Source organism: Spea bombifrons, chromosome 2 (assembly GCF_027358695.1).
Source record: "Spea bombifrons isolate aSpeBom1 chromosome 2, aSpeBom1.2.pri, whole genome shotgun sequence".
NCBI classification, from domain to species: domain Eukaryota; kingdom Metazoa; phylum Chordata; class Amphibia; order Anura; family Pelobatidae; genus Spea; species Spea bombifrons.
The window spans coordinates 79,130,785-79,148,569 of record NC_071088.1 but is presented as its reverse complement, the minus strand read 5'-3'; the positions used below and the strand labels follow the sequence as shown (position 1 = coordinate 79,148,569).

Here is a 17,785-nt window from a genome sequence, read left to right as displayed (position 1 = left end):
AAAACCTTCTGCTTGGGAAATTGTATGAAAACTATTATTTATTTATACATTTATAGAACATAATTATGATCAAAATATACACTTTTCATTTTGTTGCTGGCCCTGGATGGCAAAACCTGTTGAAATGTCTGATTATTTTAAACTAAGAATAATATGGACATTTTTCCCAGTTGCCGTCTCCTCTACTTAAAATATGCTTCTCTCCGTAGGGGGTTATACTGAAAGAGTAAAAGAAATGACTCTACAAATAAGGCTAATTGCTTGATAAACCTATTATTTTTTTTCCAAATTGACATGGTTTACCAGTTGTGCACCTCCTGTAGATGGTTTCTGTATAGAGTCCATTAGTACGTAGTTCCCGTCTAATCCCTACAAAAACCCTAGTGATTATTTGATTGCATTTTGTCTTAAGAGAATGAAAAAATCTATATACTTACATCCCTACTGTGTGTCTAGTATGCAAATACATATTTTATTACATTTTAACTACATTTACCCTGTACACAACATATGTGGAAAATCAAAACATACCAGCCACTAAGCGTTATGCCTAAGTAGCAGCTAGCAGCAGGATCTGCTATTCCATTCCCAATATGTCACTGTGAGCACAGTAGTTACTAGTCAGTATATTCAAGTCAGTATATTTCATTATTCTTTCATGGAACGCAGGAGTCAAAAGAACAATTCATATTGTACACAGCAAAACTCTAAAATAATTATATATATATATATATATATATATATATATGCACTTGAATTAAGATACCTTTACATATATATAATCATTGTTTAAAATTATATAAACCCAGTGTATCTTCTCAAAAAAACTATTTAGATGACATTTAAAAGAGCCTATTACTGCATAGCAGCCATTCGCTATAAAATGACATTGGAAGCCTATTACAAATATTTTTCCATACCAAACTATTACACTTGTGAATTTAAGCAAATCAAAAAGTCAAATAATTGTCTTAATAACTTACAAATGTGCACAAAGGAAATTTAAAAGCAACAATAGGGTATAATATCGTTTTTTTACAATAAGATACAGGAATTATTAATGTTACATGGTTGACTACAACAATATATTTTTTCACAGTTAAAGAATTATATCAGCATGGGCCAGATAAAATAAGCTATGGTTATAGCTTTGGCTTGATTTGAAAAGGTAGAATTCACAAGCACTTTTTATGATCAATACATTCTTTAGTTGCCTAAAAACTATCAATGCGGTATTGAAAAAACAGAACATAGCAGTCCAAGCTTTTACTAAATGGAAAAGTCAATAATACCTACATATGTGTTTTTTCTCCCAAATATGTTTGTTTTTATTGCTTCAATCTACAATGAAATTATGAAATGTGGGTATGTAGAAACAAAATGGCTTCTAGCTCTTGTGCATTTGTCTTTTAGCTATTACTATTACTCAGTTGAAATATGATTATATATTTGGATATACTATTTTTGCTATGGTCATTGTTAGCTCATTTATTCTATGAGAATCATTTTGAAATCCCTCTAGATTACTATACGGTAACGGTAAATTATAATACTGTATAATATATCCAGGGCCGATTGTAATTCCATGGAGCTCAGCACCTAAGTATTGTATAACCTCTCAATAAATATATATATTTTTTTGTTTTGTTGAGCATATCAAGTGTTCAGACAGGACTATGTGAAGTGGGGGCATATCTGGATGTCTTCCGTGATGTAACTAAATGTGTATATTATCCATTCTATAAGTGATCCGCAAGGAAATACATTTAACAGAGAAGAAGAGTAGATCATGGAGCTTTTTAACACACATTCCACTGGTTGTCACTGGACATTTTAAATAGAATAGTGCAAAATGTAAGAGATGCACCCCTTCACAATATATGAGGAGAAGCTTGGATGTAACTTTTTCTTTATGTCTCTGGAGTGCTAACGTTCATGGGTATCCCAGATCTTACCTGGTAAATGCTGATGGGGTACATATAAAATATTATCGCTTTGAAGCTATAATTCAGAACTCCTGTGTGTTTATTGCATTAAGAAACAAAACCATTAAAGCATTAAGACAGCCCTTTTGTGTCCCTGCCAAGAAGGTTTCCTTGTTCCGCAAGTCACTTCATAGTGCTGGCCTTGTATTGCTTGCAGAACAAATCTTCCTGCAGAAAGTTCCCATTATATATTAAGTGAGAAAAAAATGTTCACCTAGGCATGCACATGCATGATTATTCAGGTTCACAGTGCTGTGATGGAAGGCCTACTCCATTCCACTTCGTAGAATCTGATTGGCTGCAATCAACATGACACTTATAATAAAGGCCATCGCAAATGCACATATAAGGCTCTTCCGTACACAGGTTTGTCTGTTCTGCTTCTGGGAATGCACTGGAATAAAAAAACAAAAAACAATATAATGTACATGTTAGCAAATACAAAAATAATATTATTAATAAAATTTTGTGAGTACATTTGATCTGTAGTATAGTTTCTCAAACTGCACCTTGATATGCTGTGATATGTATAATCTATCTGCCTTGATGTGTTTGGCTTGCATTATGCCGTTAAGATACTCACTATGCCATAGGTAACTTATCTACAAATAGAATTGGAGAAATTGGAATATACTAATTTACATACTGTCTACTCTTAGTGGCTAAGCTTAGCTTAGCTCTTCGAGTTCCCCTTGTCCAGCATGACCCTGTCTCCAACCCATGGGAGAGACTTCTACTCCCCACCCAACCAGTGATTAGAGCATTAAGGATTCCAGGACTGCAAAAATGATCCAAGTGTCGGTTTGGTTTATTTTCGCCTTCGTTGGTTAGTGCACTAAACAAAGATTCAACATGTCAGATTTGTTATATGGAGAGAATCACTTTCAAAACAAATGTAATTACCCGCACGTTAACTGATAGATTGCATTTTCTACAATGTCTTTTTCTTTTTTCTTAAAATGACTACACATGAATTTAACTGGGTTTATATATATATATATTCTGCATATTTCTTGCCAATTAGGCACTGTGCTTTGCCATTCAGGTTTGACAGGGGGCAGAACAAGCTATATAAATAGCAGCATTGCACCATAATGATAGATGTTGAAAACGATGTAAGAGGATAAGGTTTAATCTTTCAAAGGCACCCTGTGTTGTTGTTTCCAGTTGGAATCGGTAAAGATACTGACATTTGACTGCAAAATGGCAGAATTTCACTTTAGCCAGCATAATTTATGTAAAACAAGAAACAAGACTGAAGTGGCGGTACCAATGCTGCCCAATCACAGCAAAACTACTCCAGAGCAAACAATTACTCCATCACCTGTAACCACCGAACAACCGGCCGTCCAGAAGAGGGCTGGCAACTGTCTTTGGTGGGAGAAATGCCAGCCAAGAAGGGTAGTAACAGAACAGCACGTTTTGTAAATGACACCCCGAACGTTTTCAATCCTGCCTTTAGTGTACAAGGTAACATTTATTTCGTATTTCTCATTTTTACAAGCAAGAAGCAAGTTTTGCTTACAAATATGTATATAAAGAAACCTGCACAGTAACAACTAGACTGTCTAGACTTCTTCTGAAAAGAAAGGAAAAAGAGAAAGGAGTAAAAACAATCCAGAATTCATGGAAGAAAAATATTGGGGAAAATATTGGGAGCAGACTGCAATGTATCTCTGAATATTGTGGGGTAAGAAAAAAACATCAACTGATGAAAAGTGTCTCAGTAAAATAATTTATGTTATTATTTATTTAGTGATCATTTTCAGTCAGTTAAAGTTTTACAAACTGAGGTTATATGCCCTTACCAAAAAAAAGCTTTGATAATGTCACCAAACCTGACAGGTAACAGATCATTGAATGAACAGCAAGATACCCAACACTCCTTCTGCCTTTATAATGTATAAAACAGTAAGTTCCCTTCAAAGGCATTTCAAAATCACCTGGAAAATAGCTTCCTTATCATTATCCGATTACGGAAAGACTTCTCAAACCAACCATTTACTTCCACCGCAACTCGAAGTTGTGAGACGCGGTCCATCTATCCTAATCAAATTGTGTCGTTTTACCTACACAAAGTCTTCCATCAATCTTCTATCTGGCATCGTATTTAAAACATTTTATTACATCTTAAAAAAGGAAATTTAAAATCATTTTAACCTCAGACCTCTAAAGAAATTAAATAATCCATCAGTGCAGCAAATGACTGTAAAATGGTTGTCGAATTGGGAACTCTAACAAATTGAAATAAATATTGTATGCATAATCAATACAGAGACAAACTTATGTCTGTTTTTATGAATACTTAAAGGAACCAGCCATCATATGAATGGTTCCCTTACCTTTTCACTTGGTTTCATTGCAAATGCATGTAATGATTCTGCAGAATCCCTCTACATGCATTTGCCTCTTTCTCCACCCTTAATCTCAGTCTCAGACATATCTATTTATCTACCTAATATATAGGAGGACGAGGTTCCGCGAGGTCATGTGGTATTGCAGTAGTGCAAGCTGCACTAAAGACACACAGACAGGCTTCACAGGGAAATTGTAAGTGTAAGGGCATGTTAGTGTGTATGCCTGGGTGTGTGGATTAGTGTGAATGTCTAGTATTTGTGTGTGTTAGTGTTGAGTGTCTCGAAGCATGTGAGTTTCATAAATAAAATGCTTGTATATATATATATATATATATATATATATATATATTGTGACACAAGGTCTGGTAAAGTGGTAGATGGCAGGTATATTAGACCAGCCTTGGTCAATAGTAGTCTGCCTTAAAATATGTCCCAGGGAAAGATGTTTGACTACAAACTGCACTACTGGCAGTTTGCAAAACATGGTAAGGGTCCCTGGGGCGGAGCATCTGGAAGAGCAGGGTGGGCCAGTGCTCCAACAGCACTAATTGCTGTATTGAGCCAGTCCAGAGTGTGCATTCTGGACAGGAGCTCCACAGGTGTGGACTAAGTAGCAGCTCACCTGTGGTTGATTAATTAGCAGGCAGAGGGTAAAAGGAACTGAACCTGATTCAGAGAGGAGGCCACTGTTATGCCAGCTAGGAGAGCTGATAAACTGAGGGGTGGTTTCTCTCTGCAAAGCCATATTGATGGTAACTTGTGACCTGTTTTGTCCTAAGCAAAGACTGTTATTCTGCTTACAACTGCTGCTGTTTATTCCTTTAAAATAAACATTGAAGCTGAGCTGGATGTGTCCTGGACTTCATTTACCCTAGAAGACTGTGGTTACAGCCAAGATCCTTGATAAAAATCCCAAGGAAAAGGGAGGCCTGTCACAATATATATAGCACTCTCAAAGCATGGTCAGCACTCCAGGTCTTCAAGTTAACAACTTTTCTTTAATCAACACAAAACAAAGTCAAGTAGACATTTCAGTCACTGCTGACTTTCATTAGCAATGACTGAAACGTCGACTTGACTTGAGGTCTGGGCTCAGTGCGGGCCAATCAAGTTCTTTATTACCAAACTCATCCAATGATGTCTTTATGGACCTTGCTTTGTGCACTGGGGCATAGTCATGCTGGAATAGAAAAGGGCCTTCCCTAAACTGGTGCCACAAAATTGGAAGAATACAATTGTCTAAAATGTCTTGGTATGCTGAAGCATTAAGATTTCCCTTTACTGCAAGCAAGGGCCCTAGCCCAACCCCTGAAAAACAGCCCCCAGACCATTGCTTCACCAAAGTTTGCACTAGGCACTATGCATTCCATTAGGTAGCGTTCTCCTGTGGGCTTCTACTGGACTCTTCAGTATGACCCATTCTACTGCCAATGTTTGTCAATGGTGATGGTATGCATATGGGCATGATTTTATACACCTGTTAGCAATGGATGTGACTGAAACCTAAATTAAAAAATTAGGGGTGTCCCAATACTGTCCATATAGAGTATAACACTAAATTAAGCAAAGTTTGTTAATATACACTACCGGCTACTCAGCCACAGTTAGTGTACTGATGTAAATGAAATCTAAAAACTAAAAACCTAATTACTAGAAATCATTAGAAATCACAGTGAGATACTATACAAATAAAAAAAAACAGAACAGTAAAGAGAAAGGGAGAAAAGGACAGAAATATTTTTATCGTATTGATGGTGCCAAAGTAACTCTTAAAAGGATTTAGCTACAGATGGAAGATGGGCCATTAAGAATGGGCTACAATCAGGTCTCCAGAAGGATGATATTTAGCTTGGAGTCGCAAACTCTGTGTTAATAACTGAGGGGAATACAGACTACAGCATAGCAGCTGGAGAGCTAAGTGTGCACTACAACTAAGCTCAAAGTACAATCTATATTTGCACATATGGGAACAGTTATGATCTTCAAAGGGGTAGCTTTCCAGAGTTAACAGGTTGTGGTTAACAGCATAATGATATGAGCATTCACAGCACAGACATTTCAAACATGTAAGCTCAATTACCTTGCTTATGAATATAAAGCAAAGTAATAACTGTGCTATTTGACAAATATAAATTTTTAAAAAGGTGAAACCAACTGGAAATATTCTGTATCTACAACTGCTGCTTTTTTCAGGCATTTTCATGAAACATTCTGTAGTTTTGATTTACTAATCATATCTCTTGGCAGAACCTCTATATATGTGTCATATAACCCTATAAAGGAATAAAAAAATAACACAAATAATTCACTCTATGATAAAGGCATTGTTCGCTTAAGAGCTTTGGAATGCCCTCTCAAGTTTTTAAGCCATTTTATAACTCGCAAGGTAATTTTCTTGTGTTACATCTTTTCTTTACGCGTTTGTTATTCACTTAATAGAGGATTGTGAGGAGAGATGTCTTGATTTTACTACGCATAGTTTGATCATCAAGATTTCTTCAAAGTCTTCTCACCCATTGGATTATGCATTATACAGGGCCTGCTCAACCTCTCATGGTGGAGATATTCATACCTAGGAACTTATGGGTTCCAGCTATCCGGTCATCAGGACTGCCCACTGATGACAGTGGGTGGTCCCACTGACGTGATGGGCGTTCCCACTGATGTCAGTGGGTAGTCCCGCTAACATCAGTGGGCGGTCCCGCTGACATCAGTGGAGTTCCTGATGACATTGTAGGAAACATTTTTATTTAACCCCTTAACGACAATCCCCGTACATGTACGGGGTTGCCGTGCAAGGGGTTAACGACAATGCCCGTACATGTACGGGCTGCCGTTAAATAGCTGCATCGCCGCGATCGCGGCGTTTTCGCCGCGATCGGCGGCTTTGCAGCATCCACGGAAGCCTCCCGAGTGAGGCTGACCGTGGATCCGGGGAGGGCAGCCCTTGGCAGCCCTCCCCGGAAGAAAAATGGCCGCCGCCGCACCGATCATGAAAGATCGCGGCGGCGCCCGGCTAAAACAGCTTAGGAAGCGATCTGAATCGCTTCCTAAGCATAAATGGTGTTACTGACATGCCTCGATATCGAGGCATATCAGCAACACTAGCCCCCGACCCCGATCACCTTGTGATTGCTCCGAAGAGCAACCACAAGTGCCATCCTGTGAATGACGTTGCCGTCATTCACAGGATGGCATCAACAATAGAAATGAGTTCATAGAGGGTCTATCCAGACCCTCTTGTGAACTCTCGAGCTCCTCCTGCAGGTTGAATGCAGGTACTGCATCCAACCATGCAAGGTCAATGGAGCCCAGCTCACTAATGAGTGATTAGTAAAAAAAAAAAAAAAAAAAAAAAAAATTTAAATTTTTTTTTTTTAAAAAAATGTTTAAAAAAAATAAAAATAATATGGTAACATATAAAAATCCCCACTGTCACCAAAAAAAAAAAAAAAAAAAATTAATAAGCAAGTCCTAAAATTCTTTATCTTTATAAAAATTCCAGCATGGAAAGAGTTAAAATATTGGCATTACAAATGCCCATAGGGTGTCTCGTATTAAAAAATGCATGAGTTGATGGGGTAAATTGAATTGGCCGGGTTCAAAGGTGTCCCAAATATGGGACATGGGGGCAGTAGGATCAGATGTCTAAATGGCCAAAAAATACACACCTCACAAAGGCGGCCTTTTACCTCCCAAATAACCCAACAAACCCATGCATGTGGGGTATCACTGCGCTCAGGAGATGTTACTGAACACATATTGGGGTGTTTTTTGACAGGGACATATACCAGGAGCGATAAATTTATACCTGAAGTACAACGTGTGTGAAAAAAATACAAAAAAATTTATTACCATAAAGTTTCACAAAGGCTGGTGGTAAAATTAGTGCATGGAAAGGGTTAAATTACCAGCATGTGAAATACCTTGGGGTGTCTAGTTTTTAAAAATATATGACTTGATGGGGTAAATTGCATTATCCGGCTTCAAAGATACCCGAAATGGCACATGGGGGGAAGAATTACCAGATTTGGAAAAAAAGGTTTTGAAATAGCAAAACGCTACCTGTACTTATTGCCCCATAATGTGCAGAAAAAAGCAAAAAAACATAAAAACATTGGGTATTTCTAAACTCAGGACAAATAGTAGAATCTATTTAGCAGGTTTTTTCATTCGTTTTTGCAGATGAGTAAAAGTTTTTTGTTTAAAAAGTGAGAAAAAGTAATTTTTTTACAAAAAATCCCCATATTTTATCATTTTTTTTATAGTAAATTAGATGATATGATAAAATTAATGGTATCTAAAGAAAGCCCTGTTTGTCCTGAAAAAAACAATATATAATATGTGTGGGAGCACGAAATGAGAAAGAAGAAAATCACAGCTAAACAGGAACACCGAAAAATGTTAAAATAGCCATTGTCCCACAATATACTACGAGTAAAAACCCCTATTGTCCTTAAGGGGTTAAAGGGAAAATGGACGACCCAAAGGATTTGGGTGTTGACCTGGAGCATCAGAGAAGCTGGAGAGTTCCCATTTCTTAGTGCTGGCCCTTCATAGTGAGGAAAAGTGAAAACACCACAATTCTCTTGCAAATTCTCCTGGCAATACCACCTTGTTGTTTTTGTTCTGTTATAGAGAAATCACAACCTCAGGTGGAATTATATGATACTGGGTGCAATTACTATGCTTTCTACAGAATTTGGAACATGCAAGTTTACAAGGTTAGTCTTAATGCCAGGAAAGTCATGCAGACTCCTGGGGAGCCCAGATCAGGGGACGCTGGCAATCACCAGAGGAAATTGCCCCTGTGTGTAGAAGTTAGTCTGCTACCTGACTGGGGTGCAATTTGAAGCCTCCACAATGCACATGTATTGTGCTCTATGTCTACAATGGCATTGTAAATGCATAAACGCATGGTATGTGCGTGTGGGGTGACAAAGGGGGGGGGCAAAATGGTGCTATTTGGACAAAGCCCCACTATGGGATGCTCACTTGACACATTTTGCCCGTAGTGCATATTCTTTTTCATTTTTACACTGTGCTTAACCACTTAACATTTTATATCAAATGTTTACATGCAAATGATGAAATGTGCTTTTACTATAATGGGCCACTGAGCATAATTAGGATCTACGGAGATAAAATACACAAGGAAGAACAGATGACCACTCCCTCTCACTATAAGCACTGCATTTTAGCATATTCTTAACCAAATGGATATTATGTAAAATATAACATTTAAAATTGTAACATTTTATTCCACTTATTTTGTGATGAGACTGTATAATCAAACACATACAACCCTTTTGCAAGCTGTAAAGAGTGCTGTTTGATTTTCCAGTGTCAGAAAAGGCACGCTGAAAATGTCCTCTACCTAGCTCAGTGACAAAGCTATTTGAAAAACACACAGACACTCATCACAAAGCGTGACATACCTGGGAGCTTCCCAGGGTAGGCTACCGGGATGGCTTCATGAAGAGGCAAGAATAGCTGGACATGGTGGCAGGGCTAGCCCCAAATGGTCTCTTAATGGGTGGCGAGTGGGCAGGGGAATGTGTGTGGTCAAACACCACCCTCTGCCCAGGAAAAAAAGAAAACTACCTGGAGATCTGGGGAAGCAGGGCTTATCCAGAGACTCCAGGTCAGAGTCTGAGAGTTCCTATGTATGCTCAATTTCAATTGCCTGACCCCATACCCAGCTCTCAAACAAAATAAAAGATATCCTTCCATAAAACTAAATACATAAACATAAATATACGTGAGATTTGTTAATGCCATTGCCTACCTCCTTCAAACTCTGTTTGACAGTTTCCGGAGTTTTCATTTAAACTCTCCTCTTCATTGATGATTATATTTTCTATGTCCTTCATTGTTAAGTGATCGCGGAATGCATGATACAGAATGTGCTTTAATTCTTCCAGTGTTATCCTTTGCATATCAAACTGTAGGTAAATAGGAGAAAACATATTCTTCAGCAATTTACACATGTGGAATAAATACATAGTGTTTCCAATCATGATTGTCTGGCTTGCAGTTTAATCTGGGTGCAGTCATGCAATAATATTAAAGTATATATATTACTATCACCACATAAAGCAGTTACTGTGTGTTTGAGAAACCCACATAATGTTAATTATACTACTCAGATTTACAGTTAAATCTTGGACTTTACCAGCTACTCTACAGCAGTGGACTAGAGTCAACAATAGACACCTCTCAGTCTAATGTTGACACATATAATACACATTTTCATTTTTTTTTTTTACTTACTAGCAAATTATTAGTTAAACGCATATTTTTAGTCTGCATTTTTGACAACTTCAATGCAGATAGGCTTTCAGTGCCAGACCACGTTACCACAGGTGATTACAGGCTAAAGCTGAAATCATTGTCTTTCTAGTTCGCTGGTCATCAAAGTACCAGTCCAGTGTCTTCATCTGCCTCCCTTTCACAGCAGAGACCCAGACATCAGCACGTGCCCGGTTCGCACTCTAAAGGCTCATACATTCCTTAACATTATTCTTTACTAAATTGTCCACATTTCATTTGGGGGTTTGTTGATTAAAGAGGGAGTTGGCAGAAAAGTTTGCAGAAGGGTTGCAGTTTCATCTCCCTGACTTCACTTTAGATAAGGAACAGCCAACCCTTAGTGAGTTTCTACTGCAATAAGGACTTTTAATACCATGTATAAATCATATTTAAATCAGTAAGCATTATTGAAAAGTTACCTTACTGACTGAACACTGCGGTATATCAGAAGAAAAATTATACAAAATCTCAATGTACTTGTAGTTTGTACAATAAACTTATGAACATGTGAATGTGATTAATGTAGAAAAGTATTTCACTTTTATTGTATTTAATTAACTACCAAAGTGTTTATGCTACATTTGTATTCCAGTGTTATATGCTAGGACCCATTTTCTAGTGAATTATTGTAATTGTTTGGAAAACTAGTATTTAAATGAGTGAATAACTGCTTTCATTATTATTTTTATATCCCAACACATCTATGACAAACTGTAACCGTTACAAAGAACAAAGTAAAACTGACTGTATGACCTGTGTTATTAGGTTTAAACTGATATTTCCATTTTAACAACTTTGTGGTAGCTATAGTTTACTATTAGATGCCATTGAAATAGTATCGGATGAATCTATTTTTTGTCATCATATTTATTATATAGTTTGATTCTCTAGATTCGTATGATATTTTTATCACTTTAAAAAAGTACAATTTGTCTTTTTAATGGCTGGTCTAGAATCTTTAAATGCAGAAATGTAATAATATACTGGGAGACATAGACATTCCACAATGGCTGAATACAGTTTTGGGCACCTATTTAGAAAAAGGTAAGTTGTTGTCCACTGAGTCGCCTGAGTATCAAGTATGTCTTATGCGATACTGTAAGACACTATATTGTACAGTGGAGGACTGGCAGCCTAAGGCCTAGGGGGCAAGTCTAGTCAAGTGGCCCGTTGCGCCACCGTATCAGCCCACCATTCATGCCCATCTGATTTTCTAATGCATACTGATGTAATGTGATGGGACTGGGAGTAATCAGTACACTAAAAAAAGTCATCATACACAGGATGCCTGAACCCACAATTTAATGCAACTAATCATTTTCAATAAAATATGCAGATTGAAATAGAGTACACAGAACCTATACTTTTCACTGATTTCTGGGCCTTGAAAGTTTTGTCCTCTGAAGTGACTACAAATTCAAGATGGTGTTTTATCTCTGGGTAACTAAATATTTAATTTGTTCAATTTATTCCTACAGAAATTAAAGTGCCATGAAACAGATGACCAAATACACACACACCAGAACAGGCTCTGACACCCAAACACACACACACGCCAGGACAGGCTCTGCCACACCAGCACCCAAACACACACACCAGGACAGGCTCTGCAACACCGACACCCAAACACACACACACCAGGACAGGCTCTGCCACATCAACACACCACACACCAGGACAGGCTTTGCCACACCGACACCCCAACACACACACACACACACACACCAGGACAGGCTCTGCCACACCGACACCAAAACACACACACCAGGGTAGGCTCTGCAACACCGACACACCAAACACACAAACCAGTACAGGCTCTGCCACACTGACATACCAAACACACACACCAGTACAGGCTCTGCAACGCTGACACCCAAACACACACACCAGGACAGGCTCTGCCACACCGACACCCAAAGACACACACACCAGGACAGGCTCTGCCACACCGACACCCAAACACACACACCAGGACAGGCTCTGCCACACCGACACCCAAACACACACACACCTTTTTGTATTTAATTGTTGTCCTAAGGCAACAATTTTTAATTTTTTTTAATACTTAAATTTTTGCTGCCTTCCTTCTGGGCAGAACGCTCTCCTCCAAGGTGCTCTTCTCCCTGTCACAAGCAGCTGTTCCGTGTGACTCCGCCCCCTTCAGCGTCTTCAAAGGGGCGGGACGAAGAGCCTCACTGAGGCACTGAGCGGCATGGTGCAGACATGCTGGCCGCTTAATGATTTTAAAGCAGCCAGCATGTCTTACGGCCGCCTTAAAACTCGCTTTTGCCGCGCATTACAGACGGCCCTGGCTCGGCCGAATCGGTCATTTCACTGGGCGGCTGCACGGCTGTTTAACTTAGATTCAGGGCGGTCTGGGGGGAAATATTTTTTTTCACTGAGAGGACAATTCCTTAAGATGATTAATTACAACACTTCAACCACTCAGTTTCATGTAAGAGAAATTTTTCAACAAGACAAAAAATACCAGAAAGGATAATATATGTATAAAACTGGGATCAACTCAAAACCTATCCATCTGTTCCACTGGCCTCCCGTACCGAGGCTAATAGCCTTTCATACTGATCAAGTAAAAATAGCAGCATCCCTGAGATTCTTAAATGACCTCCTTCTGTCTCTCAGACATAGTAGTAGTGCAGGTATGATTGACACTCAGATTTTACCTCATGCTGATACTACCATCTTCTCTGTCCTAGTTATGTTGCCTTTATTACTTCAAGAATAATTATGAGCTGTTTCTTGGCTTAGGAGAAATTACTACTTCATTTTCCAAGAAGAAATGGTGCCTATAAAAAGCATCTCTGCATGTTTTAACCTCTAATTGCCACATAGCAAGTTGTTCACATACAAATATGATGGCCGATAAGAACTTTTCAGTCAATCTAAGCTTGTTCCTTATTTTCCTGCTGCAAAAACCTCATAACACAATTGGTTATTTTTCTTGTCTTATTTTAAGCATAGCTTTACACCTATCCCATGCATGTTTAAATCTCCTCACTGTACTAACCTCTGAGTTCTGCTGGAAAGCGTTTCTACTTATCTGCCACATTTTCAGCAAAGTTAAACCGTCAGGAACTTCAGGATAAAAATAAGCAACCCGGAGCATGGATGATCATTCTAACACTTTGATTTTTGTCTCCTCATGTACCTGCGTTATCCTCGTTTATGACACACCTATGGTCAATCTTGTCACCAGTGACCATTAAATACCAGTGTTTCTCCTAGCTTTCCTTGCTATAGCACTGTTTCTGCAATGTGTGCGCATTTGCAGCTAAGTGATTATTTGACACTGGCTTTCGTGTTTGCTTCTGTATCCCTTGGTACCTTGTTCTGGCCTGACATTGTGCATATTGGACCGGGCTTGGACCTTGACTCTGTTTTAGTCTCCTGTTTATCTGGCATTCAGTATAGGTCTGGGCGTTGAATATTCCTTGCTTTACTGTTCTGTACCATACTCTGGCACCATCCGTGTATAACCTTGGCCAGACTGAGATCATGTAATTCTGCCACTTCCCAGGTCCCTGCCCTCCTCTAGTCTACCAGCCCTAGTCTGTTGACGCTTGTAGATGGCCCCCAAGCTCAAAGCTAAGTCTGCACCACAACCTGAGGTGTCTACCTTACCAGGCAAACACAGGGTTCTGAACAAGCTTCTTTACTGCAAATTTTTTTTATGAAATCATATTACAAAATCCACTTGAACTTGAACGTTGGGTGAACTTGTTTTGAGAGCCAAGAACATAACTGTTTTACATGTCTCTCTATTTATTTTTATTTTTTCTAAGTAGAGTATATCTAGCAACACTCCAGACAAGAAGGACAACCCTTCCCCTGCTTCTAGCATAATGTTGTTTTTTTTTTACCTTGACTACCTCCCACACTGCATGCACGCTTTTATTGCATCCATTCTGCAGACATATCCTCTTTGAATGACTCGCTGTACTATGCATCCGGATGTGACATTACTTCATGGTGTGTGGTTTGGGAAACAAAGAAAACTGTGCTGGCAGAAGATCTGCCGTATCCATGACCCATCTTTTGTATTGCAGGAGCAGATCACTGCTTCACAGACGTGGGCCCCCAAAATGGGATATGCAAGGTATGCCAATGACCCTGTTCTTCTATTAAAAACTGAGCAGACCAATAGCTAGACCATTATCCTCCCTTATTTGATATATAATAAAAAAACACAGCTTTCCCACTGAAACCTTCTTCTTCTAATATTCCAAAAAGGATTCAAAATTCTAAGAAATAGCAAATAAGCTGGAAGGAGGGGGTAGGAAAAGGAAACATAAAAATGTAAAGAGGCCACACAGCTCTCATGCATTAAAGTGCATATGGTGGCTAGAGTGTCCCTTTGAGTACCAGAAGTATATGCAATGTGAACAAACCACTTACAATTACATTACTTATTAACATCAAACCCAACTGGGTTCTTTGCTTTGTCACCGTAGCAACTTCATAAATTTGCATATTTGTGCACCTCAAAAGCTTTAAACTCTCATAAACATGTATTATTTATGTATAAATAGTTACTATTTTTGTTGCGCTTTCTCTAATATCCTCTCAATGTGGTCAAAAATTTTAATTCCAGAATAAACAAACAGAAATGCTATGGTTTAGGAAATATTTTTGCGTGAATCGAGATTCAGCAGAGACATATTTTTATAGAGAATATGTTCCAGTATAAGGTCAGTGGTTTTTTTTTCATTATTAAGAGAAGCATCAGGCTTCAGGTTCACAAGATGCAACATCTTTGTTGGAGGTGTGATTAGGCATGGCTGTTGCATGGCTAAATGTAGGGTAAGGGCAGGACAGTGTACTTATCTTACCATGTCACAACTCTTTGAAACATAATAAGATATGATTCTCATATGAGATATGATAGAGCGGAGCAGAACAGTCCTGATTTTCTGAACAGTTGGGCAATATGCTATATGCTTGATGTTGCAATTTCTAATTTCAGAATATGCCACGATTAATCTTCTATATTTGACAATCCATACATTTTGTATTTTCAAACAAATCTGACAAGTGTTTCTTAGCTCCAAGTACAGCAGGTAGTTCCATGCTGAGAGAGAAGTAAAGAGATCACAACATTTAGCTTGTTAACTTGTGTGTGTTAATGATTGGTGTATTTGGTGCCAGCATGTTTGTATGTTAAAGTATAGTGCTAGTATAAGTATTGTATTAGAGTATCAGCATATGGTGTTAAAGTGTAAAGTATGAGCCTAGGGTTAGTGCTGCAAGGGAGAGGAAAGAGGGAGATAGTATATTTGTGAGTCTGTGGTGTTAGTGAGTTGACGTTCGAGCAAGTTTGCATGTTGCGTGTGTTTTAGTTACGAGGAATGGGCGCTGAAGAAATACTACACGCCACTAACCCTAGGCTCATCCCTGCTCTTATTGGCAATATTTCAGGTGACTACAAAAGGAACTTTCAACTCACATGACAGGAAATAGGAAACTCACTCTGCCATGCCTGATTATAATTCCATATTGGATGTGTCTCTGCAAATACTTCAGATGCAGGAAACTGACACCAGGTATTAAATTGGCTCCCATCTGGCCTTTCACATCATCCAGCAGTTTATGTATTTATACCATTCAGTAAAGGTGAATACAAAATTTACACTGCAGCAGATACCACCAGAGGCCCTGGAACATTTCCCTCTTGTTCTCCATTGTTAATTGTGCGAGACTTTTTCATGCGCCCTTATGGCAATATTTCATATATTCGTTTTTTTCTACCTCTCTGGTTTGCAACATTCCCTTTAATTCCAAAGCATTTTAAAAACTTTCTGAACATGTTGAAGAAAATTACAGCAGTAAGAGCTCACTGATATGTACTATTCTTACATTGTGAGTCATTTGTGTTGGAATAAACCCCTGGAACCAATTGTCGAACAAATGGAAAGCTGCCAGGAGAACTGAAAAAAAAGAGTATTTGGGAATGAAACAAAGAACCTGCTTACGTCAAAGATGAATGGTGACTCACTTTAAATATGTTAAACCGAGGGTGCATGCAATTATTTCAGTAAATGTTTTGGGTTTTAAAGATGAATTTCATGCTCTGGGCACCCAACTGGAAGTCAAAATGCAGCTGTGAAAAAAAGTAATAGGAAAAATTCTATCCCTTCTACAGTAAAAGCCACTAACCTTCTTTGCCCTCAAACAATGATATAATATCAGATGTCAACAATACCAGTTCAGCTTTGAAGAAACAAAGGAGATTTGTTCTTTTAACGTGGAACAAGGATAATGGAAAAATAACAAATGTTCTAGATCCACAACAAAAAAGGCTTAACGTAGCTCATTTTTTTGAAGTACTTTGTAACGATACAACAATGTTTAACATTATTATAATAAAAATGAAAGACATTGGCCCTCTGAGAAACATTCAATTTAGTAAATAACTATTTCGAAAACATATAGAGTACCCAGAAAGATTTATCAATTTGGCTGTATATCTTGTTAATGACCTTATTCCTATGTCTTTCTAGTTAGCATCCAAATACATGAAATAATAATGGAGTTGTCCATGGTACTAAATTGTGATCTTTTACATTTGACCATAATGTGAATATATGCAGTACAACATTACTGATAAATTCCAATACAGCACAAGTAACTTGGAATTGACAAAATCTGTCGCTCTAGTTCTTATGAAATATCCCAATTTGCTTTCTGTGAAAAAAAAATATATATATTTGAATAGTAATTGAATATTATTATAATGTTTTGTACACAAATAAAAATTAATATTTCTGATCAGTTAGGTATTGATGAAATACATCAGGTATAATGAAAGTTCAATAAATATACTGTTAATATTGGCTCAATTTACTAACAACTTCATCATCGCTAAAACAAAACACCACTTCTCAATAATTATACTCTTGGACCTCTCTGCCGCCATGGTTGACCACCCCTCCTTCTAAAAACCCTTCACGCTCATGGCATACATGACACAGCTCTTTCCTGACTTTTCACCCTCTGTTCTAACTTGCCTCATCGACTGTTTTTCTGGAATTTCATCATGGATAGTGTGTCACACTACCTGAACCTTAAAATCTCAAAGACTGAGTTTTTAGTTATTCCACCACCCCCTCTGTC

At 38.1% G+C, this 17,785-nt stretch overlaps 1 protein-coding gene across 1 annotated transcript in view; it reads right to left on the bottom strand.

Annotated features, from left to right (window-relative positions):
* Positions 1-1,903: 1,903 nt before the first annotated feature.
* Positions 1,904-17,785, bottom strand: part of CALN1 (calneuron 1) — a 149,822-nt gene continuing 133,940 nt past the window's right edge. Inside the window, exons 5-6 of the mRNA XM_053454915.1 lie at positions 10,131-10,287; positions 1,904-2,379 (exon numbers count right to left, since the gene is read on the bottom strand). Coding sequence (XP_053310890.1) covers positions 2,252-2,379; positions 10,131-10,287 — 285 coding nt within the window. The 3' untranslated portion in view covers positions 1,904-2,251. The remainder of the gene's footprint in view (positions 2,380-10,130; positions 10,288-17,785) is intronic.